Source organism: Hemiscyllium ocellatum, chromosome 4, assembly GCF_020745735.1.
Source record: "Hemiscyllium ocellatum isolate sHemOce1 chromosome 4, sHemOce1.pat.X.cur, whole genome shotgun sequence".
Classification (NCBI taxonomy): domain Eukaryota; kingdom Metazoa; phylum Chordata; class Chondrichthyes; order Orectolobiformes; family Hemiscylliidae; genus Hemiscyllium; species Hemiscyllium ocellatum.
The window spans coordinates 58,464,862-58,492,520 of record NC_083404.1 but is presented as its reverse complement, the minus strand read 5'-3'; the positions used below and the strand labels follow the sequence as shown (position 1 = coordinate 58,492,520).

The window sequence follows — 27,659 nt, the reverse complement described above, 5'->3', positions numbered from 1 at the left end:
ATCCCTTATGGTCCATACATTTATTCTGCCAGACATTTCTGCATGGGTTTTTGTTAACTTTGATAGTCAGTGGAAGGTTAAACAAAAAAATCTAATATGCTAACATTTTCAAAGGATACCGATGCATCATAACATAGTACATTGGAGTTGTCATCTTAAAATAGGTATCGTTTAACTAGGGAACTAGGAAAAAATATCACTATAAAGCTACTGGTAAGATGTCCACCAAAAGTAAAGCTTGGTCTCTTTAAATTCTGAAGTATTTGCAGATGATGCATAATCTTAAGTTTTACAGTTGTGCACAGCAAAATTTTTCAGCAAATACTGAAAACACTGCCAATGTACTATTTACAGTTAAAATGGAGGTATATCATCCACTCAATTAGGTTTCAACAGTTTCAGGAATACGTCAAGACAGTCAGAAAACCAATCTGGATTGAAATTATGCTGAACAATTATTCCTTCATTTATGAGGCAGCAGTTTGAGCATTCTTCCAAAGCCTTCAACCTCATACATTCAAACAACATTTGTGAATTCTATTCCACTTGAGACACAAGTATCAGCATATAATTTAGTAAGTCAAATTGAAATTTTAAAAAATCATTCATAAAACATTTTATTCCACTTACATCAACTTTACACATTTTCTTGATAACAATTATGCTTGTGTTCTTATGAAAAGTCCAGAAGACATGAATGCAGCTAGCCATACAGCAATATATCTCATTACTTCCCTGTTAACTATTTCACAGCCACATGCGTGTTAGGCAATCAAGACCACAAAGCAAAAACTAAAAAAAAGGTAGTTACCAGAAAAACACATGGGAAGGTTTTTTTTTTACCTCTTAAACATACATTATCAAAGTTAAGCATTTAATTTTAACTGCATGTTTGCTTGTACATTTGTTCTTACGTTGACAATAATTTCTTTTAAATACAAATAAAATGTTCAGATGTCATTTGTGTAGCAAAATGAAGACATGAGAAATGGTGAATCTTGCAACTCATGGAATGTTAATCCTCCTCTGCCCTATCCCAAAAATCCTGAGACATGTAATAGATGGTGTAGGTTTTATCTACCGATTAGTAACTCCTTAGAAATTGCACAATTCAAACTGAATCTATGCCATTTCCCATTACATACACTAAGTTATGGGCATCCTTCTTTGCTAGTACAGGAAACATTTGACATTAGCTTTGTGGTAAACCACAGCTACAAAAAGAGTACTAACCAAATGTTTAAAACTGGTATAAAAAAAATTCCACACCCTGAATTTACATTGGCCACCTGGAACATACAGTACAAGAGTTCCCAATATGAACTGGCTCTTCTCCCCTATCAAACACAAACCACATGGGAAACACAGAGACCCAACAGAAGTGACAGAAGCTCTCCAAAAGACCTAAAATAGAAACTAGTGGGACAGCAGAGATTACAAATAGTCTTGATGGTGAAGATTTAGGAATGAGGCAGACAGAACTAGAAGGTGGAAGTTTAGTTCTCTCCTTCACCAGCATCAGCCTCTTCTCCCTGGTTGTCTGAAGTCCACAACTAGAAACAAAATCAAATTCAAATTAGTATACAGTGGTATCTTAAAATTAAAAGGTAACTGGCTATTTTGAGACACTAAAGTATAGCAAGTTCCTTCAGGTTTTACGAAGCATCAGCACCGAAATAATATGGAGGAAATGTAGTTTCAAAACTGCAGTGCTCATGGTGTAAATGTTCACACTGCAATAAAGTCAGCATGGAAATACTCATCAGTACTAACAGCAAGTGTGAAGAGAAAAAGTTCTGTCAAAAATTCAGACAAATCATATACAACTTCGTTTTATTTTTGCTGCCAGGCATTTCCAGGAATGTTATTTCAGATTTCCAGTTTCAGCAGTACTTTGCTTTGGTTTAGACTGCAATTTACATCCAATAGCATAAAAAGGCTGAGTTAGCAGACTGTAAGCAAAAGCAAATTTGTCTCAATTTCTCCCAAATTGGAAAAAAATTTGGATTTGTTCCAAAGTCAAACTTGAGAACTACATACACCTTGGATCAATACACTACAGGATGAATGAAAATTAGCAAAGTGACAAAATCTTAGCCTTTACAGCACAAGCAATGCTCATGCAGCAGTCAAGTGGACCCAAGCCCTAAGGTGTGAAAATTATTTTTTGCTGGATAAAGGTTGCACAGGTGTTCCCCTCAGAAGGATTCTTTCAATAGGGAACAGAGCTCCAACTCAGTGCAATATCACTGCATTATTTGCTTATATTGCTTGTAGAGTTAAGCACTGTCTAAAACCATAATGCACCTAGTGCTCAGATCACCAAGCCATGTGGTGGTGGTGGGTGTGGGTGTGGGTGTGGGTGTGGGTGTGTATATATACATACATACACACACAAAGGGAAGTTTCTCTAGGATATTGTACTTACTGTCAAGTTATCTCGCAATAACTGCATTATTAATGTGCTGTCTTTGTAGGAATCTTCATTCAATGTATCAAGCTCTGCAATTGCTTCATCAAATGCCTTTGGAAATTAGAAAATGCAGTTAGGTATAATATCATAGTAACAACTCTTTGTCAGTGTGAATTTTGTTTTTACTTACAGTCTTTGCAAGAGTACAAGCTTGTTCTGGAGAGTTAAGAATTTCATAGTAAAACACCGAGAAGTTAAGGGCCAGTCCCAGGCGGATAGGGTGTGTTGGTTGCATCTCTTTTTTACTGATTTCAAACGCATTTTGGTAGGCTTGTTGCGAATTGTCCACAGTGGCTAAAAAAAAGGACAACTCTAGTTCAATTCAAGACATGCATTAAGGCCTATAGACATTGATATCAGAACTGACCGAGTGAACCAAATATTTAGTCATTTCAATGTTTTTTCTAATATACGTTTTGAAATGTAACATTTAAGCCACCAACTTTAAAAAGCTATTTGAACAACTCAAACAATCAAAACGTGACACTCAGCTGCTTTACAAAACACTACATGCAAAATGCTGAAAAGGACAAACAGCAAGACAAACTATAATGGCCCACTTCTGCATTTTAAGAGACATGCAAGTCCAGAAGCTATAGTACAAAATAAAAGCACAAAAGTGATTTGCACAGCCATGTAATAACCTTATGCATAATTGATGCTGATACTCAAGTGGAACATTTCCCACATCAGACAATTCCAGGCTGGATAGTTATTCTGCCACAACTTCCAATACTTGATATTGTACCAGTCATTCAATGCCTTAACTGAAATTGCCAATCATTCTCAAAATTAGATAAAATACTTAACCAATGCCTACTAGAAACTGGATTAAGATCAAACTCTATTCAACGCTTAAGGAAAGCTTCATCCGATCAAACTAGTGAATACAAACCCAAAAAGGCAAAAGGACAGAAACTGCTGAATTATTCACTTCTTCCATATGCTTCAAAATGTAAACTCCAGCAATTTGAATTCACTGTTGTGCAGATAAGACTTCTATACCATACTTCATTCTTGAACAGGAAACAGACACCACTAATATATGGTATAAGAAAAATTCTCAATTACTCCCAGTAACAGAATGACCAAAACAAATAAAAAGGAGTCTGGTGGTGACCTCACCAGATTCACTGGATTAAAGATCCAAATTTTAAGTGCTGTTGACACTATTTCAAATGGTTAGAACAAACATGAAAAATTTTACATAAATTAAGCAAACCATAAATAAATATCTTTTCCTTATTACTAAGTTACAACTATGATAACAGTAAATGGCACAAGCTTACTGCAACATTACAGTCTCAATGGAGAGACTAGATTAAGGAGGCTTCACAACCATTGTTCACCCACCCAAACTCTCAAATTTCATATCCCAAAAAAGGTTTGTCAGCACCAACTTTAAAGCTCAAGTTACAAAAAAGGTTACTTTCAAAAAGCATTACTTGCAGAATTAATAAAAACAAAAACATTCGATAAAGCATAGTTTCTCTACAGCATATCAATATTGGATTAGAGTGGTTTTATCCATTCAGTTTAGATACCATGAACACCTTTCCTCTAATATGGAAAGCATTTTTCTATCAAAGTTGCTAATTGATTTCATTTGGTCGATGAAGTGCGACTGCTAAAATAGAATTAACTGGGAGCACCCAAAATTTTATCCAATCTCTGATAAGTGTGCCATGGCATGGCCAAATATTCTACCAATGCTCAGTTCCAACAATTTATACAAGAGGAGATTTTCAGATTGAGTAAAGTGCACAAATACCATCACTACCCAGTAAATCACATTGTACTTGGGTAGGGGTGATGATATGCACCCAGCTGAATCCAGGAACCAAGTGAAAGCTTGCATTCCCTAGTTACAAGGTTTTACACAAAGGAACACAGTTTTAAAAATGCATGACATCACTTAAAATCCATGTAACCCATATTTCATGCACACGATCAGAAAAGTTCATCCACAAAAGGAAGTTTCCAGTCTCTTTTGCCTTTGATCACAAAGGAAAAAAGTGGCATGAATAAAGCAGTTTGATGGAGGGAAAAAACAAGCAAAAGTTGTCATTTTAATTAGTAAAGGATCAGGTAGCCATTTTTCCCCTCAATGTTCACAACCATAGAATCAATAAGGCTTGAATAGGAGGTCCCACCCACATTGCAACAAGCACATCTACAAGGATTGTGCCTGGGTTCAAAACCCTTGAGTGCATACCAATCCTATAATAAGAAACATTCCTCAAATTAGCATGTGGTTGTTCTGTTAAAGGCTAACTTACTTTTTCACAGCCACGCTGACATGAAATGGGTTGGGTCAATGCACAAGATCAGTGCAAGGGATGGCAACCTACTGCTGTCATGACATCTTAAATGAAGATCATTTAGTGGCAATGAAGGTGTAACAGTTCTTATGGTTGCTGTTACCATCTCATTCAAGTGACTGATCCTCAAAAAGCTTGCCATGTCCTTTCCATGATCAAACTCAGACCTAGCACGTCATGCAAAGACCCTAAGCAATATCCTGTTGAACTCCAAATTAAACACCACTTCCATCATAATGACTACTTAATCCCATTTGTACCCCAACAGTTACTGAAACCTTAATCTCTGTCCATGACCTCGGTAGTAGATTAACAATGCTTGTCTGGCTGGTTGCTTGCCCTCCATAATACACATCCTATTGTGCAGCTTCTCATTCACCCGCACAATTTCTGGGTTCTCAGACTTAATACATAAAAAACTTCTGTATAACCTTTGCTCTTCAGGTACTGCCAACAATAGCTCCACCCTGGAAATACACCCATGGTTCATGTCTTTTCCATGTTACCTCAAATCTTGACCAATGCTTGCCACGCTTTTGATACTTAAATTGCATACCCTCTGAAACTCTGCTTTCCTTCTCTCAAGATACCATAAATGTGGTTAGCGCTGCTGCCTCCGTACCAAGGTCATGGGTTCGATTCCAGTCTCGGACAACCATCTGTGTGGAGTTTGCACATTCTCCCAGTGTCTGCGTGGGTTTCTTCTAAGTGCTCCAGTTTCCACCCACAGTCCAAATACGTACAAGTCAGGTGAACTGACCATGCTAAATTGTCCATTAGCTTCAGGTGCATTAGACAGAAATGGGCCTGGGTGGGTTACTCCTCGGAGGGTGGATGTGGGCTATAGGTAATCTAATTTTTTGAAAAATCCCATCTGATAGAACATGATTGACATTCCTAATTTATAGTCTCTGGTTGTGAGAGTCACATAGAAATAGGTTGTGTAGTCCAAACACATTAATCCTATTTACCTACACTTAGTCCATACCCTTTGTCCTAGTATTTTTAGGGCTCATTAATATGGTTCTCAAACGTTGCAAGTATTTGCCTCCATCACCCTCAGGCAGCACATTGCATATATCTACCAACCTCTGGACAGGGAGTGGTATTGGGGAGGGCAGAGACTCCGATCTGTTAAAGGGGAGCCCTCAGTGCAGGGGGTGGCATAGTAGTTAGCACTGCTGCCTCTCAGCACCAGGGACCCAAGTTCAATTCCCACCTCTGACAGCTGTGTGTGGAGTTTGCACATTTTCCACGTCTGCGTGGGTTTCCTCCCAAAGCGCAGGTCAGGTGAATTGGACACGCCAAATTGCCAAGTCAGGGGTAAATATAGGTAAGGGAATGGGTCTGGATGAGTAACTCCGAAGGTCAGTGTGCTCTAGTTGGGCACAAGGGCCTGTTTCCATACTGTCAGTCAGGAATGTAATCAAATCATTTGTTCCTCATCTTAAACTCATGCCCTCTGATCTGAGCCCCCCAGAGCCATCTCACTGTCTCTACCTCATTTTTGTATATCCCAATCTGAATCCCTTTCAGTCGCCTCTGCTGTCCTGTTACTTGCATCTGCAATACACGGAGATATTTTTACATGTTGGAAGAAACTGTAAATACACAGTTATAGCTCTTCAAGAGTGGTAATTAAAAAATCAGTTTAGCAATCCAAAAAGTGGATCAAAGTTTAACCTTCATACATATTCAGGTTCTTTTGAAATGCTGACAGAATTATGGAGTCAAGGTCATTCAAGTGAAATACTATAATACTCGTCACTTGCACAAGGTTATCAGCAATAGTTTGGCCTGTAGCTGCAATAAACACTGGTTACCAAGAAAGCCTAAAAAAAAATTCATCAGGTATCTAGAGGGGTCCATGGCTCAAGTTCTATAGCCTTATGGATAAACAATTTCCTATATTTAGTCTGTTAAGTGACAATCTTACCAACTAGGGAAACAAATCAGACTCCCAATGTTCCTACACGAGAATGGCAGACCACCCAGAAAATAATCACCTTCAAGTAAAGCTAAAAATCTACACAATTTTAAGATTTTTTTTTCCAAGCAACTACCCTGGAAGCACTGTAAACCAGAAGTGCACAAATTAGCTCTAACAATACACTTTATGCACTATGCCAGACAATGTCTAAGTAACCCATGTAAGTCACCCATCTTGACTGATGTTATTCATTTTTCTGTATAGGATCAAAATTCTACAAAGCTAATTAGTTGCAAGAAAGTCACCAAGGTTAAGTATGGTTGGGATAAACAAGGGCTAGAAAAAAGTGCAGCATCATTAGATGCATGCTCTTAAAGGTTCTAACGTAAATTGACTTGCTGGTAGATCTGAAAAAGTCATTTGTTAGCTTAGTGGAAATTGCTCTGAAGCAAGATTTTAAAATTCTCCCCCACTCAAAAAGGAGTTCAATTTTTCCATCCACAAGAACTGGAAGAAAAACTCCATATCATAGATTAGAACTGGACAGAACAGGCCCTTCAGCCCTCAATGTTGTGCCAGCCTTTTATCTTACTCCAAGATCAGGCTAATCTACATGCCCTTCATTGTACTATCTCCTCCATGCCCAACTAAGAGTCACTTAAATGTCCCTAATATATCTGACTACCACAGCTAGCAGTGCATTCCACACACCCACCCTCTAAGAAGCACCTCTGACATCTCCCCTAAATTTCCCTCCAATTACCTCAAGGTTACGCCCCCTCATGATAGACATTTCCAACATGGGAAAAAGTCTCTGGTTATCCACTATGCATTTCAGCATCTTGTACATCTACCACCTCACCTCTCATCCTTCTTCCCCCCAGTGAGAAAAACCAAGCTCCCTCAACTTTTCAGAAGGCATGCCCTCCAGTCCAGGCAGCATCCCAGTAAGTCTCCTCTAAAGCGTCCACATCCGTATGTGGAGGCAACCAGAATGGAACACAATATTCCAAGTGTGGCCCAACCAGGGCTCTAAAGAGCTGCAGCATAACTCCATGGCTCTTAAACTTGTGCTTATGAAAGCCAACACACCATATGCCTTCTTAACCTGGGTAGCAACTTTGAGGGATTGATGGACATGGACCCCAAGATCCCCATTGTTCCACAGTGCCAAGACTCTTGCCTTTAACCCTGTATTCTGCATTCAAATTCAACCTTCTAAAGTGAATCACTTCACACTTATCCATGTTGAACTCCATCTGCCACTTCTCAGCCCAGTTCAGTATGCGCCAATATTCTGCTGCAACCAACAGCTGTCCACAATCCAGAACTCCACCAACCTTTGTCATTAGCAAACTGACAAAACCACCCTTCCACTTCCTTGTCTAAGTCATTTATATAAAAAAAACCACAGCAGAGGTTCCAGAACTGATTCTTCTGGAACACCACTGGACACAGAGCTCCAGACTGAATACTTTCCATTTACTATCACCCTGTCTATGGACCAGCCGATTGTATCCAGATGGGTTTCCTAGTATCCCAGACCTGTTTCTGAAATGAGCCTACCATGACGAACCTTATTAAACCTTGCTAAAATCCAAGTACACCACATTCACTGCTCTACCTTCAACATGTTTTGTCACATCCTCAAAGAATTCAATAAGGGTTTCAGGTATGACTTGTCCCTGTCAAAGCCTTGATTAGAGTAGTGCTGGAAAAGCACAGGTTAGGCAGCATCCGAGGAGCAGGAAAATCTGTGCTTTGGGCAAAAACCCTTCATTAGGAAGGGCTTTTGCCCAAAATGTCAATTTACTTGGTCCTTGGATGCTGCCTAACCTGCTGTGCTTTTCCAGCAGGAATCTTGACTAGTGTTTCCAGCATCTGCAGTACCCACCTCCACCTCAAAGCCTTGCTAGCTGACTATCAAACTATGCTTTTCCAAGTAGTCATAACTCCTCAGAATCCTCTCCAATAACTTTACCCAGCACTAACAAGACTGACTGGTCTGTAAATCCCAGGATTATCCCTATTCCCTTTCTTGGAGAAAAGGTTTGCCTCCCTATCATCTAGCATTACTCCAGCCGACAGTGAGGACAAAGATCATTACCAAAGGCTCAACAATCTTTCCTCACTTCTTGTGAAAACCTAGGGCATCTCCATCTGTCCCTAAAAATCACTCAACACCATTAACAATGCAATCTTGACCGTCTCCCAAAAAAAGAAACCCATAACTGTTCATGAGCTCAACCCCTGCAATCTCAACAGAAAATGCAAATGCTATTTCCTGAAGCTGGGCCATTCTAAATCAGCCCTTTTTCTTGCAGCAATCTTCATACCCCCTGAACACCAATCCACACACACTGATTTTTAAACTTTGTTAAAGCTCAGCAACAGAAGTTAAATCTTGTAGAGGGGGTTTGGGGCAAATGAACAAAGAATAAAAAAGGAAAGAAAATGGCACGAAGTGATATCAGGTGAAAATATGCATAAGCAGGTGTTAAAAGGGCAGCACGTGGCTCAGTGGTTAGCATTGCTGCCTCACAGCACCAGGGTCCCAGGTTAGATTCCAGCCTCAGACTGTTTATATCGAGTTTGTACATTTTCCCAGTGTCTGTGGGGGTTTGCTCCGGTTTCCTCCTACAGACCAAAGATATGCAGGCCAGGTGAATTGGCCATGCTAAATTGCCCAGAGTGCTAGATGCATTAGTCAGGGGGAAAATGGGTCTGGGTGGGTTACTCTTCGGAAGGTCAGTGTGGATTGGTTTCCACACTGTACGGAATCTAAAGTTTAGCTGTGCTGCTGCTGCAATTAAGCAATTTCCCAAAAAAAAAGCATTTGGGTTGACATGTGAAGTCTAGTCACCAGGTGTTGTAGAAGTATTAACAGAGGAACCTCGATTATCCAATGATCATGGTCCAGATAGAAACATTGAGATAGTGTCCTTTGTTTATGATTAAAAATGAATGTGATTGACTGAAATGCTGCCAAGAACAGCCTTAGACATTCATGGGAGCCCAGGCACTGCCTCCAGATGACTGACTGCCCATCATCGCCACCCCCCACTTTCCCTGGAGTTCTACTCAGGGGTCTACCCTAAACCCTCCTCCTCCAGATAATCTTTCCAACATTGTTGTGACAGGGCAAAGGTAGAATTTGCCAAAACATTGCAGTAAAAAGTCATGTTAGGTAAGGGGTAAATGTAGGGGTATGGGTGGGTTGCGCTTCTGCGGGTCGGTGTGGACTTGTTGGGCCGAAGGGCCTGTTTCCACGCTGTAAGTAATCTAATCTAATCATGCGCAGTCGTATGCGCTATTTTGAAACTGCAAAAAAAGCTTGAGCCCAAAAGGAGAGGCATTGAATCAATTAACCAAATAATCAATTATCCAAACAAAATACTACCCATCCATCTTCAGATGATCGAGGTCCCTCTGTACCTGAAAAACCAGTCTCAGTATGCAGTGCCTTCTAGTGGTGATCAGGGTTGTCAAGAATCGGGTCAGCACTACTTTCCCACTATACTAATGCAGTACAGGCAGCTACACCAAGAAACCAGCACAAACACCACATTCCATCAGTAGGAGATCACATGTTCCATCCCAGGGAAAAAAAAATCAGGGACCCACAAGTGGGAACATTTGTCACCTGTTTCCTTAAGCAAAATTAAAACAAAGTCACTAGACTGAAATTTTAATGTCATTTTAACATTGTCTAAATTGAAAACTTGATCATTGTACCAAACTAAAATTAAAGTTAGTTCTCAAATTGAAATTGTAAATAGCTGCTTTATGCAAATTTAAAGAAAAAGTTTAGAGTTTATGGCATCAAGTACTAGATCTATACTCAACTAAGTAATTTCAGGTTTTAACATACCTTTCTTGTCATCCCCAGAAGCCACTTCAGCTAAGTAACGGTAGTAATCTCCCTTCATTTTCAAGTAGAAAACTTTACTCTCTGGAGAAGAAGCATTGGCAATCAAGTATTTATCAAGAAGAGCCTGTTAATTTGAAGTACAGGACAAAATTAAAATGCAGCACTCTAAGAGCAATATTTTACACAAGTTTCTACATTAAGAATCCAAAATAAAGAAACTTTGCAAGATCAATCTTTAATTCAAATGTTTTTAGATCTGTGATAATGCAACCGTTACTATATTAATGTAAAATCATTGATTATATGCCATCAGCTCAGCCCATTACACCAAGGAAATGGAGGATGTTAATGCACTAATGGGAGATAAATTATAGCTAAAAGGGTGCCACGTTCACCAGAAATCTACAACATTGTAGATGCTCTCTGGCAAATCAGAAGTGGCAAAACCGATTGTCTGTATTACCTTCACACAGCCTCAAGTCAGATTGTTATCTCATTCAAATAATTCAAGGAATGAAATGTGTGTCGGTTAGGTTGAATGAAGAAACAAAGATAACTGGCAAGTGAAGTTAAAAAATTTGTACGCTGAATGTTGACATCATTGGCTAAGCCAGCATTTTAAGACTGCATTTGCTAGAAATTTCAGAGGGTAGTTGAGAGGCAATCACCATGTGTCTGGAATTACAAGTACAGTAAATTTCAGTCACTAGAAGGAAATTAGTGAATCAGATGAATTTTTTTAAAATGACAATTGTTAGCCACAATGAGGCTAACTTAAAAATTCCAGATTTTATCGAGTTCAGATTTCACCACCTGCCATTGTGGAATTTGAACCAATGCCCTGAGAACATTAGAACCAGAGGCTCTAGGTAACTAACTACATGACAATGCCACCACTATCTCCTAGTCAGAGTCACAAAATAAGCCCACTTACAGTAGCTAGCACTTTTAAGTACAGCAAGAGAGGTGTTCAATTAAGATCCAAATAAGGACATGGTGGAATACAGCAACACCATCTTTATACAGCTGGCAATTGAAAAAGTTAGTCATCGCATGTAGTTTATAGAACAGGTTTACTGCACTGCTCGCCACCATAGGAAAGTGGGGTCTGTTTTCCCAAATGTTTCGGCAGTCTAAAACATCCATACTACAATGTTCGTGTACTGAACTGAGTGTATTATGCAATTGCTGACCAGTCTCATTTAAATACCCTGGCCTAAAGGATGAATACAAGTGTAAAGTATCCCAATTCTTCCATTGGTAGGTATTAAAAATCTGAAACAGTACATCAGCCCAATCAACTGAGAGCAACACAAATGAAATAATGGTAAAGCTTGGAACAGACTCACTCAGCACTAGATTTAAACCTAACTTCAAGTAGTAGCAAATGGAAGGTATGAATGCTATGAGACCTCTGGATAATTAAAGATCATATGACAGGTTTGCAGGGCTACGCTATTATATAACATGCAGCTATCTACAGTATATTAAACTGTTTTGGTATGACACTATGGTTTAGTTGCAAATTCTGGAGGAGATCACATCACTAAGTAATTTACAGAGTCCTAAAACACTGACACCATTGACTAACTGGCACTTCACGAAAGTTTGAGATATACCAGATTTCTTCCAGAACAGATAGCAAAATAGCTCTTGCAGAATGAAAACAGATCACAAGGTTCACTTTCAACTGTGACTACTCAAATTCCTCTCTGAAGTTTTCTGTTCCTTTCCTTACAAATGCACTCTTGGCATATCACTTAACTTCCATTTAGGTCAGTTAACTTTCATCTTTGGAATTTGTAATGTCTTTAAGTGACACAAAGATACAGAATGGAAAATATGATGGAGGCTTGCAAGTTCACATTATTGATTGTGAATAAGACTGCAAAGTTACAACACTGCACTGTGGAGTCAAGCAAAATTGTTTGCAACTTTCCTCATAATAGAATTCAGAAATACAATTCAAGAACAAAAGTGAATCATGGCAAGGTACCCTAAAGTTATCAGGTGCAGTGACAAATTGATGTGCAAGTGGAACAAACATTTTCAGCAATATTTATAGTTTCATTTGAATTGATTGCATTGCTCAATTCTGGAAAGTGGAATACACAATCAGCACTACCAGATTGAATTTTTTTGATTGAGCTTTAAAAAAGAACATTTAAAAAAAAAATCAGCCTGGTCACAAACTAACACATGGTTTATTTCACTAACTATTGTTTCAAGATGACTGAAATACAGTTTAGTTCACTTAAATCAAAACCTGACAACTGAAACTGTCCCAGTACATTTAAAATGCACTGCAAACTAGTGAAAGATTAATTCCTTGATCAATATTTTAGTGCTTCAAAATTACAGATCAAACTTTAAATTTCACATGCTTTAAGCAGACTAGTAGGCCCACAACAGCCATTACCACATTCTATAAGTACAAGTTAATAAATAAATTTAAATTCCTCAAGACAGACACTTTCCAATCTTGGTCCACAATGAAAGTTGCAATATATCCAATATAAAATTAGAGAAAACCGAGTTTGATGGATGGCTCAAGAAACAAAAAGGTCCAGTCTATTAAGTGATTGGAAAAATAATTTCTCAACCTGTTCAGCAATGTTAGTCCACACATCTGGAGCAGACAAGACTTGAACACAGGACTTGAACACTTGCTCAGAGGGACATTTCCACTGCACCACAGAAGCCCCATTAATAGATGTCCAATCTCAAGTGGGGAATAACAGACAAATTTCAATTATCAACAGGAAAAGTCATAGGAGGGGGTTACACTAAGGATTATTCCACAAAATCCCAACAAAAAGATCTACTTGGCAGCTGAAACTTATATTTAACCTCACAAATTCCACATTCCAGAAGGCAAATTCCATCAGCACATTCTGTACTTCAGTGAAGAATCAGCAAATACAGAGGAACCTTGATTATCCAGCATTCGATTAACCTAATTTCAGATTATCCAAACAAGATCGCATGGCTCTCATGTTTGTTATTAGATTAGATTACCCACAGTGTGGAAACAGGCACTTTGGCCCAACAAATCCAGTGACCCTCTGAAGAGAAACCCACCCCTCCTATATTTACCCATGACTAATCCACCTAACACTACGGGCAATTTAGCATGGCCAATTCACCTAACCTACACATCTTTGGACTGCAGGAGAAAACCGGAGCACCCGGAGGAAACCCACTCAGATACAGGGAGAATGTGCAAACTCTGCACAGACAGTTGCCAGAGACGGGAATTGAACCCGGGTCCCTGGTGCTGTGAGGCAGCAGTACTAACCACTGAGCCATCGTACTGCCCAAATATCCAGCATTCGATTAACAATGAAATACTCTCCACCTGTGTTCTTCAGATAGAGGTTCCTCTGTAGTTGAGAAAACCAGAATTAACTCAGGAGAATTCTATAAAAGTGCCTTGCCTACACTGAGTAGAATCACCTACTTCGCTCCCAACTATCGAGAATGCAGCTACAATCTCAGATTTACCTTTCAAATAGCACAGAATTGACATGTTCTAAATCAGTTTAAAACACACCAGCCCTATTGCAGATTATGTTAGCTACAGTTGAGTACATGCTACTTCAATACATTGCAAGCAAGATTTGCTAGGGTAAAGGGAATCAGATTGATGTTAACTAGCAAAATTATGAAAACAAATGTACAAAATTAATCTTCCCAGAAAGTAATGACCCAACATCTTTCAGTTGCACCAAGAAATATACTTGCCTTCCAACAGTAACAGCTGAATGTATAACAGCAATAAAGCACATTAACTTGATAACAAAAATTTAACTAATCATAAAAGTTTAAGCCCCATCTACAATCAAGAACTTAGAAATTTGCTATTGTACAGCTCCTTTCATTAGAGCACTTAAAACACTTCAAAGGTATTTCACATGATTTAAGCACCTGCCTCCATCTTAGATTAGATATCAGCTATAAAATTTAGGGGCAATTCTTTCTCCATTTCTCAACTGATTTTCCAAGATAATTATCTAACTTTTATTGTACTGCTCTAAACTGGAACAAATAAGTTCAATTCATGAAGTACTGGCACAGCAACAGTGCAGGTAAAATGAGTTATATGGTTGAAACCAGCTTTGCCCGAACAATGCCGGGACTAGTCATTTCAAATTATGTAGCTGGGCAAATAGAGGGGGATTTGACCTTTAGTGAGTGGGGGAAGGGCTCAATGACATATGGCACAAAAGGGAAACAACAAATAATACAGCAGTGTAGCAATTGGAAAATGATAGCCAGTGTGTCAGGTAGGCAGAGAGTACAAACTTCAAATGATCAGCACATCAATGGACAAGGTCAGAAATTGCACAACAGTTTCTAAATACATGTTTATCAAAATGGATGAATTGTGCACAGAAACATCTAAGACCAGATTACCATTGCAGAAGTATTGTTGCAGGAAGACTGGACTGAATTTCAATATTAAAGAATTTTCACATTTTGAAAGGATAGAAAACTCGGGAAAGGTGTTAAGTATTGTTCAAGCAGTCATTAATACAGCAATGAGAAGACATTAGCATCAAAGAACAAGATGTAGGATCGGTGAGAACACAAGGTTTCTCAAATTGTGGCTTAAACAACTTATTTACTCGTGCTCCATCACAGGCAGGACTCTCACCACCCATTGTGCTCAAGCATTTTCTTCTGATCTCTACTTTGACAATTGTGGATGAATTAAATCAAAATTTAGATGGGGTAAATAAGAGTGCCAAGGATGGCAGGAGTTGTTTTAAATCTAAACAGGGTGAAGACAATGTCGGACTTGCTAGTAACAAGAAAGGATTAATCAATAATCTTAGGAAAAGTGTTTAGGTGACAGCAATCATGATTTGATAGTTTACATTTAGTTTGAAAGAGGGGAGTGTAGGTCTAAGATGGGGGGGCTGCACAGTTACCGCCTTTGATGTTTGCATTGGTGTATCGCTGGACATCAGAGTGCATCTGGGAAAATCTGAGTCTCAGATACAGTCACATAGATGGGTTACTTCCAGGAATGGTAAGAGGGGTAGACAGCTAGCACAGGAGTCTTTTGTGGATATACCCATTTCAAACAGGTATGCTGTTTTGGAAAATGTAGGGGGTGATGGATTCTCAGGGCAAAATAGCACGAACAGCCGAGTTTCTGGTATTGAGACTGGCTCTAATGCAATGAGGGGTACGTCTGCTTCCAACAGATCAATTGTGTTAGGGGATTCTGTAGTCAGGTACGGACAGACGTTTCTGTGGCCAGCAGAGAAAAAGCAGAATGGTGTGTTGTTTCCCTGGTGCCAGGATCAAGGATGTCTGAGGGTGCAAAACGTTCTCACAGGGGAGAGGGGCCAGCAGGAGGTCATTGTCCACTTTGGAACCAACAACATTGGAAGGGAAAAGGTTGAGACTCTAAAGGGAAATTACAGAGTTAGGCAGAAATTTTAAAAAAAAGGTCCTAAGGGTAGTAATATCTGGATTACTCCCAGTGCTATGAGCTACTGAGAGCAGGAAAAGGAAGATAGAGCAGATGAATGCACGGCTGAGGAGTGGTGTATGGGAGAAGAATTCACATTTTTGGATCATTGGAATCTCTTCTGGGGTAGAAGTGACCTGGACAAGGACGGGTTGCACCTAAACGGGAAGGGGACTAATGTACTGGCAGGGAGAGTTGTTAGACCTGCTTGGAGGATTTAAACGGGTGTGGGTGTGGGTATAGACCTAGGGAGATAGTGAGGAAAGAGATCGATCTGAGACGGGTACAGCTGAGAACACAAGTGAATCAAACAAACAGCCAGAGCAGGCAGCGACAAGGTAGGACTAATTTATTTCAATGCAAGAGGCCTAACAGGGAAAGCAGATGAACTCAGGGCATGGTTAGGAACATGGGACTTGGATATCATAGCAATTACAGAAACATGGCTCAGGGATGGGCAGGACTGGCAGCTTAATGTTCCAGGATACAAATGCCACAGGAAGGATAGAAAGGGAGGCAAGAGAGGAGGGAGAGTGGCATTTTTGATAAGGGATAGCATTACAGCTGTGCTGAGGGAGGATATTCCTGGAAATTCATGCAGGGAAGATATTTGGGTGGAACTGAGAAATAAGAAAGGAACGATCACCTTATTGGGGGAGGGGGTCTATAATACAATCCCAATAGTCAGAGGGAGATCTCAGCTATCTGTAAGAATAATAGTGTAGTTGTGATAGGGGATTTTAACTTTCCAAACAGACTGGAACTGCCAAAGTGTTAAAGGTTTAGATGGAGACGAATTTCTTAAGTGTGTACAAGACAATTTTCTGATTCAGTATTTGGATGTACCTAGTAGAGAAGGTGCAAAACTTGACCTACTCTTGGGAAATAAGGCAGGGCAGGTGGCTGAGGTATCAGTGGAGGAGCACTTTGGGGCCAGCAACTATAATTCTATTTGTTCTAAAAGAGTGATGGAAAAGGATAGACCAGATCTAAAAGTTGAAGTTCTAAACTGGAGAAAGGCCAATTTTGACAGTATTAGGCAAGAACTATTGAAAGCTGATTGGAGGCAGATGTTCGCAGGTGAAGGGACAGCTGGAAAATAGGAAGCCTTCAGAAATGAGATAACAAGGATCCAGAGAAAGGGTGAAAGGGAAGCTGGTAGGTATAGGGAATGCTGGATGAGTAAAGAAATTGAGGGTTTGGTTCAGAAAAAGAAGGAAGCATATGTCAGGTATAGACAGGATAGATTGAGTGAATCCTTAGAAGAGTATAAAGGAAGTAGGAGTATACTTAAGAGGGAAAATCAGGAGGACAAAAGGGGGACATGAGATAGCGTTGGCAAATAGAATTAAGAAGAATCCAAAGGGTTTTTCAAATATATTAAGGACAAAAAGGGTAACTAGGGAGAGAATAGGCCCCTCAAAGATCAGCAAGGCGGCCTTTGTGTGGAGCCACAGGAAATGGGGGAGACACTAAATGAATATTTTGCATCAGTATTTACTGTGGAAATGGATATGGAAGATATAGACTGTAGGGAAATAGACGGTTAAAGGTGGATAAATCCCCAGGACCTGATCAGGGGTACCCGAGAAATGTGGGAAGCTACAGAAGTGATTGCTGGGCCTCTTGCTGAGATATTTGTATCATCGATAGTCACAGAAGACTGGAGGTTGGCAAATGTGATGCTGTTTAAGAAGGGCGGTAAAGACAAGCCAGGGAACTATAGACCTGTGAGCCTGACCTCAGTGGTGGGCAGGTTGTTGGAGGGAATCCCGAGGGACAGGATACATATTATTGGAAAGGCAAGAACTGATTCGGGGTAGTCAACATGGATACCTGTGATCAGTGGAGTGCCACAAGGATTGGTGCTGGGTCCACTACTTTTTGTCATTTACATAAATGATTTGGATGTGAGCATAAGAGGTACAGCTAATAAGTTTGCAGACGACACCAAAATTGGAGGTGTAGTGGATAGTGAAGAGTGTTACCTCAGCTTACAACAGGATCTGGATCAGATGGGCCAATGGGCAGAGATGTGGCAGATGGAGTTTAATTCAGATAAATGCGAGACGCTGCATTTTGGGAAAGCATATCTTAGCAGGACTTATACACTCAATGGTAAGGTCCTAGGGAGTGTTGCTGAACAAAGAGACCTTGGAGTGCAGATTCATAGCTCCTTGAAAGTGGAGTCGCAGGTAGGTAGGATAGTGAAAGCGGAGTTTGGTATGCTTTCCTTTATTGGTCAGAGTACTGAGTACAGGAGTTGGGAGGTCATGTTGCGGCTGTACAGGATACTGGTTAGGCCACTGTTGGAATATTGCGTGCAATTCTGGGCTCCTTCCAATCGGAAAGATGTTGTGAAACTTGAAAGGGTTCAGAAAAGATTTACAAGGATGTTGCCAGGGTTGGAGGATCTGAGCTACAGGGAGAAGCTGAACAGGTTGGGGTTGTTTTCCCTGGAGGGTCAGAGGCTGAACGGTGACCTGACAGATTAACAAAATTATGAGGGGCATGGATAGGATAACTAGACAAAGTCTTTTCCCTGGGACTGGGGAATCCAGAACTAGAGGGCATAGGTTTAGGTTGAGAGGGGAAAGATTATAAAAAGAGACCGAAGGAGCAACTTTTTGATGCAGTGGGTGGTACGTGTATAGAACGAGCTGCCAGAGGATGTGGGGGAGGCTGGTACAATTGCAACATTTAAGAGGCATTGGATGGGTATATGAATAGGAAGGGTTTGGAGGGATATGGGCTGGCAGGTGGGACTAGATTGAGTTGGGATATCTGGTCGGCATGGACAGGTTGGACCAAAGAGTCTGTTCCCATGCTGTACATCTATGACTCTAAATCATCACGAGCGAAATTCTGGGAATAATGATTAAATCTAAAGGCTGACAAGTCCCCAGGACTGGATGGCCTCCACCCCTAAGTGATAGTTAAAACAGCTGCTTGAGGTAGAACCATTAGTTATAACATTTCAAACTTCCTTTGATTCTGAAAGCGTCATAGCAGGTTGGAAAATATATGTCTATTCAAAAGAGGGAGATAAAGCAGTAAATCTACTGGCCAACTTTCCTAATATCTATTGATCAAACACATTAGCAGCATACATAAAGTCAATGTTGACTGCCTGATCACAGCTTTGTGAAAGCAAGATAGTATTTAGCTAAATCAACTTTGGGGAAGTAACAAGGTCTATGAAGGGAAATTTAAAAGTGCTTGGATTTCTGAAAAGATACTTAAAAAATGGCAAAAATTGTAATATTTTAGCATGACTAAAAGATTCATCAGCTAGCAGGAGGCACAGGGGCAAGATAAATGGGTATTTTGTATGCACCTAAATTGTGGAGTGCCACTGAAGTAATCTTTATTTACAATATCAATGATTCAGATGAAAAGGACTAAATAAAAGGTAACTAAAAATTACCAATGGCACCAAAGATAGGAAACTAAGATGGCAAAGGAGAAAATCTGCTTAGAGTTAGAGGTTAAATAGGCTAAAATATGGCAGATGCAGTATGTGAAAGAAACTTAAAATGGAGAGATTGCAGCATTCAAATGGTGCAAAGGGATTTGGGTGTCTAAGAAAGGGTAGAATGCAGGTGCAAAATGTTGACTAACTTCAGGTGGGAATGGAACAAATTAGGGACATTTTACTGCTTATGTACAGGGCATGTGTGAAGACTGCATCTGGAGTTCTATAACTGCATAGTTTGTTGAATTTAAAAAAAAAATAATGATAGAAGGTTACTTGACATACCTGGAATGAAGGAATTATGAAAAAAATGTAGACAGATCGGTTCCCCTCTTGGGGATTTGTTAGTACGTGCAATTACCTTACCCAAAGAGAGATAGGGAGATTTGATGGGCAAAGGGGTCGAGGGCTTTGGAAGGGAGGAAAGTGAAGCAGACCACAATCACATCAGCCATGACCTGACTGATGGGCATAAAGGACTTGAAGGCTGGAATGGCCTGTTCCTGCTCAGATCCAAAGACATGTCAGCAGTTCTATGAAATTGTAAACATCTTTGCTTGGACTTTTTTCAAACATTTAGGGCAAGTCAAAAGGCCACACTTGCATTTCACACAAAAGGCTCAGCTGGTTTAATTAATTTGGTACAGGGAAGAGTGATGAGGAGACATTCTAATCGATCTTAGTAACATCGAACTCCATATTGCATTCCTTTTTCATTTACTGGAAAGTAGAGAAATTTACTGATTGCCACCTCGCTGTCTCCAAAAATTTATATTCATATTTTTCAAATGGAAATTGCAATCATATTGAGTTAGGAATAAGTGGCCAGTACGAGATAGTAATATACCTACATTCCAATTAGATTTTATTAGCTATGATACTAACCTACACAGCTGAGCATGTATTAAAAAGGCCATTTGGAAAAAAAATACTGCAAGGTCAGCCACGGATTGCCAAGTTGACTGTGCATCGATATGGAATAACCAAGGAATCAGAGCTGGTGCATATAAATAGACGTTTACAGCACAGATGACTATACGGCCCCTGAAATAGTCCAAACTTCTGCTCAAAGAATTTCCAACCAGAAAAAAAAATTGACTATCCCCAACTGATGTCTTTATAAATCTTGCCAATTTCAGCATCTTCCCATCACCAGTGCATCCATTCTTTGTTTGCCTCTGCCAAAAAAACACCTTACAATTTAATGAGCAATCCAATGGCCAAAGTCAGATATGTTCTATGCTCCCCCCAACTTATGGGCAAATACTTCCAAGAAATTGTTCAAACAAATGTGATAAAAAATATAACATGGATCCACTCTGGATAGAATTTATATAGTTTTAGTAACAATTCTAGGATGTATACTGCACATTAGCACAAAGACAATTCTCATTTTTAGACGTTTACCTGCATTTAAAAAGAAATGTGGGGAAACAGGCTGTTTTGCCCAACTCCAAACGCATCTCCCCTCTCCGATGCTTTCCCTGTAACTTTGCATTTACCACAGCTAATGCACCTAACCTACAAATCCCTGAACACTATGGCTATACTAAATTCCCCAATCCACCTAATCTATATAACGTGACTTCTCCACCAGATTTACCTTTACTGAATTCTGGACATAATACTATGACAGTTTGCATTTATAACTTTATTCAATCAATCATTAGCATTGCAATTAAGACCTGTTTACTTAAGTTCACATCATATAAATTCTCATTATGCAATACTCTGCATAATATTTAGAAGGATGGTAGTGATCCTCTCACCTTTAAGACCCCAATTCATTATTCAACAATTTCCACAAAATACATAAATCGCTTTCATTTCTGCTTTTATGATGCCAATATGCATTGCCAGATATTTTAGGTTTTCACAATTCATCTTGGTTTCTGTCCTAATTGCACAGCTCTAACTTCCCTTTACAAATAAGGTCTCACCCAAATTCCATGCCATCCAGTTGACCAAAGAATTTCATTAATGAAAGACCATTTGATCACTAGCTTCAGCTGTAGGCCCAAGCTGCAAACTGCCAAGCCTTTGGTGCACATTCACCATTTCTTTCTGTAGCTGTCAATCTGCTTAACCAATCCATCACAACTCCTGTAGCCATAAAGTGTTAAGCATCATCTTTTCTAGTGCTACCCATTGTAATGGTCTTCATCTTCATTGTTCAGATCAAGGAGCACTGCAACTGTTTTAACAAGCACTTTGATTTCTACAGGACCTTCCACAACATCAAGGAGTCATAGCATTTTCTATAGTCAATGATGTTCAGCTACTGTTGTAGAAGACCACACCAATTTGCATGAGAAAATCCTACAACAGAATGAGGTGTTTTAGGTAAGTTGGCTGATGGAAGATAGCTGCCAGGATGGCTTCAGAAATAGTACCATGTAATCTTTTACATATCCACAAGATTGCACCAGGCTTCTATTTAAACAGCCAAAGACAGTTCTGAAGAGTCCACCAAATTCAAATGTTAACTGCTTCTCTCCTCAAATGCTGCCAGATCAGAGTTTCTCCAACATTTCCAACACAGTATTGTCTTCAACTTAAAAATAGATTTGCCAACACAGCTAAAATTCAAAAGATGAAGGCATTAGCTATCCATAAGATCTGCATTACTTTAAAGAAAAAAATTAACCAATGGTTCTTTATCTGCCTCACCTAATCCAAGCTCAAACGTCAAGGACTGATCAGTTCAGTTGAAAGTGCCACTGCTATCCACTTCCCCAGTTACTGAAAGGCAACACAATCACCTGTACTAGAGCCATTCCTCAGTGAACTTGGCATCTAACTCCTAGACTATATTCAAAACAGAACAGGAGAATACAAAAGCCACCTGAGCACCTCTGCTTGTTGACAACTGTCAAACTCAACCAAACACCTACCCTTCATCTTCAAAGTCCTTAAATTTGAAATCAACTTTCAAGTATCAAATACTTCCATCACTATGAATTTTCATAATACTGTAGCACAAGAGGACATCCAGTTTGTCATGGCTGTGCTGGTTATCCAAAGGAGCAAATCATCTCATGCAACAGTTCTGTTCAATTTTTTCCTTTTCAGATAGTGATCTTTCTCAAAAGCCTCAACGGAACTGCTCTCCACAAATCAGTCCATTTCTAGAACCTATTCGCAAGTGTATAGGTTCTTTATGCTACCATTGCTTCTTCTACCAAGTACCCCAAATCTATATTCACTTATTCTTAATTCTTCCAATGTAAGCAGCTTTGTCCAAACACAAGGACATAAAAATCTCCTATCAAATTTCTATTCTTGATAGAAAAATCCCAACAGTTCGATCAGTGGAAGTGAAGCTCCTCATAACAAGAGCCACTTATGCAACTTTTCTGCATTATGCTTTCATAGCCTTCTTGGAACTGAAGCCCACAACTGATGCAATATTCCAGTTGTGACCACACCAGTTTTATGCATGGGTTTAAGCAAAGTCCTTGCTTTTCTACCCTATTAATAAGACTGGTATGCTGCATGAATTCCCTCCATTAGCCCAACTCTCCTTAAAAAGACTTTAATCTATCTGTAGCCAAGCTTACCTTAGTTTGTCTTACTTTGACTCAACATCAAATTGGGTTTCACGTTACCAAAACTATGGGAAATATTTAATGAAGTTAAAAATACTATATACAGAACCGCAATTAACTGATCAACTATCCGAAGTTCAAATTATCTGAACAAGATCAAGGTCCCATAAAACGCTATCCATTACCCAAACAAAGTACTCCCTGCCCATTTTGTTTGGATAATAGAGGTTGTTTGGTAAATGCACACAAATTAAAAAGGCCAGTTTCAAGACTGCAGTGAAATTGAGGTATAATCAATCTTCAAAACCTGGATAACTGCAGGATTGACAGATACACAAAGCTAACTCTACTATTTTACAGAATTAACCTAGAGGTTTCAGTACAGGAAGTTACTGTAATGTGTATATGGGAACATCCAAAATTAGAGTCACACTATATAAAATGCTCAAGTGAATTGCTTAAAATTGACCCAGCTTGGGAACTAAGCGGGGGGGAGGGGGAATCTGAATTCAGGTCTTTTGGTCAAAATTGCAAGATTTAGCCAAATTCATGTCTGAGAAATCTCAGAGTATAATTTTACTTAATTTAATTTAATCAGGATTCCTGGTCTTAGTCTCAGATAATCCAAAGTAAAAACAGCAAGTTCAGCAAGGTAATAAAAAGGTTCATTAGATGTCAGCAGTCACTACTTTATAACTGTACTCAGCATGCAGCAAAAAGAGGGAAAAATGCTAAAAGGGAAGATAGTAGAGGGGTGCCAAATATCAATGTAGCCCTATAAGTTGATTAACATTTACCAAGATTGACAAGCCCAATTTCAAGATTTAAGTCCATGTAGAATTTAGGTTTGCTCAAAATACTCACTCATTTGAATTTTTAAAAATGCTGATTTAAGAGCAAATCAATGCAGATAGATTCACCAGAATAATAAAGTGGTAGTTGCAACTGCACAGAACCCAATACTAAGTGAACTGGAAAATTCCAAGTTTGCACAAAGGTTAGCAGAAATTCAGAACTCGTCAAAAAGGTTACAGAAGTTGAGACCATTGAAATTTAAAACAAAAAAGCTTTAGATACAGGTATTGAATATTCTGAACCAACAGTAAACCGGGTTGAGGTGCATATTGGACATTGTTTGACCGAATCAGAGGGTGGCCGAGGGAAGCAGAAAAAAGTCAAGCTCAAGCTAATTGGTTAAATGCTACAACAGTGGAACCAAATTATTTTAAATTATTCAATACCTAATCATTATTCTTTTTTAAATTTCTATTTCAGTAAATTTAAAGATGCACAAAATTCCAAGCAGGAAATCAAATGAAACACCAGAATCAAATAATGACAAGTCTTTTAATAAAAAAGGTGATCAAAACAACCTGTAGCTATGAATCAAAAAGAGAATTCTTGCTTGGCTACTGTAACAAACATCTGTTTTTGTGAGACCACTGAGCTAAAAACAATAAATAATGACAACCAATTTGAAACCTTATCTGAATGATGTTGCTTGATTCTTAGCTGTGCTTTCCTAGGTGCTGTACTAATCACAACAGCATTTATTGGTATAGTGTTAACCAGAAACTTTGGTTAAGCCTAACTTGAAATTTGCTCAACATACCGAACATTTGTTTTACTATCCAACTTAGTTGATTTCAAGACTTTTTTTTAAAAAGAAAAGCACAATAATTAAGTTATACATGAACAGCATTTTTTTTTAAAAAGTGCCAGTGAACTACAAGCCTAATGCGGTCACTAAATGGGATTTTAAGAAATCCAAGCTACATGTAATTGGCAATTGCAGTGTTCCAGGTTTAGGACCAAAGCAGCATTCATCATAATTTCTTGGAACTGAACAGCAAGAAACTAAATTAGAAAACAAGTAGTATTGTTAGCCTGTGTATAGCTCCTAAGATCTTCTGAAATCGCAGATGTAAGTGTCTAGAATTAGAAGTGATAGGGAACTTGTTGGTTAAGTCTTCAAATGTCTTCTCACTTTACAAGTGCTGCAGTTAGTTATTGAAAATCGATTCTAGCACTACATATTACAGCGAAAATCAGGGATAATGCAGGGGAAGCAGCAGGAAATGACCTCATGATGCAAGAATTCCTGCCACTCTCCCCAGCTGCAACAACCCTACAAGGAAAAGTTCACCTGAATCCTCAAAGAAACGAGGCAGCTGCAAAGTCACCTCCCCTACCCACACCCTTTCCCAGATTTACAAGCCAGTGATTAAACAAATTAACAATTTGCAAGAGTTCCCTAGCTGTAATAGCCCATTGTCACTTCCAGTCACCCTAGGAGAAATGGTTATCAGCAGCTTTCAAAGACTCCAAAACCGCCGATCCCAGCAGGCAGTAAAGCAGTCAAATATTTCAAAAATAAAACGCGACCAAGATGCGAGGTTAAATGAGGTAGATGTGCGTGTACATAAACCAATACGATTAAATAGCGAAAGTATCATCGCTAGTGTCGAGGCTCAGGTATCCAATTTCTTCCAAAAAAAAGGAAACAACGTTTGAATTGGAGGAAAGCAAGTAAAGTGTAAAATCATGGGCCGGAGGCGGTTTACTGCAAGGCCTGGACCAGCAGCAAAACGAAATACTGGCAACGCCCAAAACGAACTGGCTGCGTTTCATTCACCTAATCCAGAATCTCCCCGAACACCACCAAAAAAAAGATCTAATATAGTCGAGCCCAGCATCAGGTTTCTTGCAGGAACCGTTAAATTATTAGATTGACAGGAACAAGGTCAAAGCGGAGACAAACAAATGCTGCGGTTGCTGGATAATACGGATTGTAACATCTCACTTCCCCACCCCCGCCCTCTGAGCTGGATTCGAAGATCTCACGGAACCACCGCAGATTTCCTCCATTTAGAAAGGGAAACGAGACGTTAGAGGAGAGACTGAAATTGAACATAAAACGCAGGCCGCAACATTTCCAGACCACTTATATGAAATCGAAACTAAAGTCGCCTGCCTCCTCCCTTTCCCCTGAAGAAAATCAAGTACCCCCTCCCATTTTGAGGGAGGAAAAAAAATCAAGATTTAATAAAAATACGAGGGGTGCAAAATTATAAATGGCGACCTGCCCTGTACCTTAGATGTTTTTAGTGTATAAAGAAATGCAGATAAGTTGGTGGGAGAAAAGATTCAAATCTCCACCTCTCTTCTCCCCCCATGATACTCGAATAGGACAATGAATATTTAAGATAAAATTTCGGCAATGTAAACGCAATTTTACATCCCATACCAGGGGGTTATGTAAACCCCTTTTCCTACCCCCCAAGCACCACCACCTCTTCCTCACCAGTACATCATTGCAGATGTCCCGCAGCTCGGTCTCGATTTTCTCCCGGTATTCCCGGGCCATCATCTGCTTTTTCTCGTGGCTCTCCGTCTTCTGCTCGATGCTGGAGATGACCCGCCAAGAGGAGCGCCGGGCCCCGACCACGTTCTTGTACGCGACCGACAGCAGGTTGCGCTCCTCGTTGGAGAGCTCCATGCCTTGCTCGGTAACCGCTTTCATCGAGGCCGCCATGTCGTCGTAGCGCTCGGCCTGCTCGGCCAACTTGGCTTTCTGCACCAACTCGTTCTTGTCCATGTCGGTCCCGGGAATGGGGATGAGGAAGAGAGTGAATGCGTGTGTACGAGAGAGAGATTGGAGTGATTGAACGTGTGTGAGAGAGAGAGAGAGAGAGAAAAAGAGGGAGGGGAAAGGAGGATGGTCTTTTCTCTCGTCTCGGTCTGGCTTGGCTGTCGGTCTCTGAACAGTGTGCAAAAAAAAATGGAGGGGGGGGAAAGAAAGAAAAATGGTTACGGCTTATCTTAATAAATCAACTAGATCGAAAATAAAATACCTCCTCTCCCATTAGAAATAAAGACTTTACTAGTTGGCTAGTCATACCTATGAAAAGATTTAATTTTATTTTTAAAAACTCATGGTATAAACCGATAAGACTCGCCCTCCAACCCATGCCCCCCCTACCCCGCAACTGGAGGAGGGGGAGGAGTGAAGAAAAAGGAAGATTGTTTTTTTAAAACGCCCCAATTAATAACGGATAGAAAACTGGAAAAAAACGTACCGAGCGAGCAGTGCCCGCCTCGGTATCCGGGACAATATTATCGGTGGGTGGTGTGGATGGAGGAGGAGAGTCTCCACTTCCCTTCAGAGGACCGCCGGGGGTGGGTGGTCAGTCTAACAACACGCGGGGGCCTGTACCTCCTCCCTCCCTCTCTCCCCTGGTCTATGGAGAGCCACACAAAAAGCGGCAGCTTCCCTCCTCCTCGGCCCGCCCCCGGTACAAAGCATCCATTTACCGACTATCCGGATTCTTGTTTTTTTTCTCCCCCACCCCATATCTACCTCCTGGATGAAAAAACAATGAGGATCGAAAAAAATATTCCCGCCGCTGGTGTAGACTGTTTCTGTATTTTTTTTCCCTTTTGACATTTAGATCTGTCTCCCTCAAATTTAATGATACCTGTGTCGGTCCAAGTGAGCTTCTAACGGTGACTCTGTCGCTAAGTGAGTGGAATGAGGAGGAGCTGCCGTCGATTCACTT

General features: G+C 39.9%; 1 protein-coding gene across 1 annotated transcript; it reads right to left on the bottom strand.

Annotated features, from left to right (window-relative positions):
• Window positions 1-585: 585 nt before the first annotated feature.
• On the bottom strand, window positions 586-27,278 carry LOC132813859 (14-3-3 protein beta/alpha-1). The gene is made up of 6 exons (XM_060823265.1): window positions 27,180-27,278; window positions 26,405-26,860; window positions 10,596-10,719; window positions 2,604-2,767; window positions 2,429-2,524; window positions 586-1,553 (listed from the first exon to the last, which is right to left on the bottom strand). Exons 2-6 carry the CDS (start codon window positions 26,696-26,698, stop codon window positions 1,497-1,499), a joined length of 735 nt encoding a protein of 244 aa, XP_060679248.1. The 5' UTR covers window positions 26,699-26,860; window positions 27,180-27,278; the 3' UTR covers window positions 586-1,496.
• Window positions 27,279-27,659: the final 381 nt, after the last annotated feature.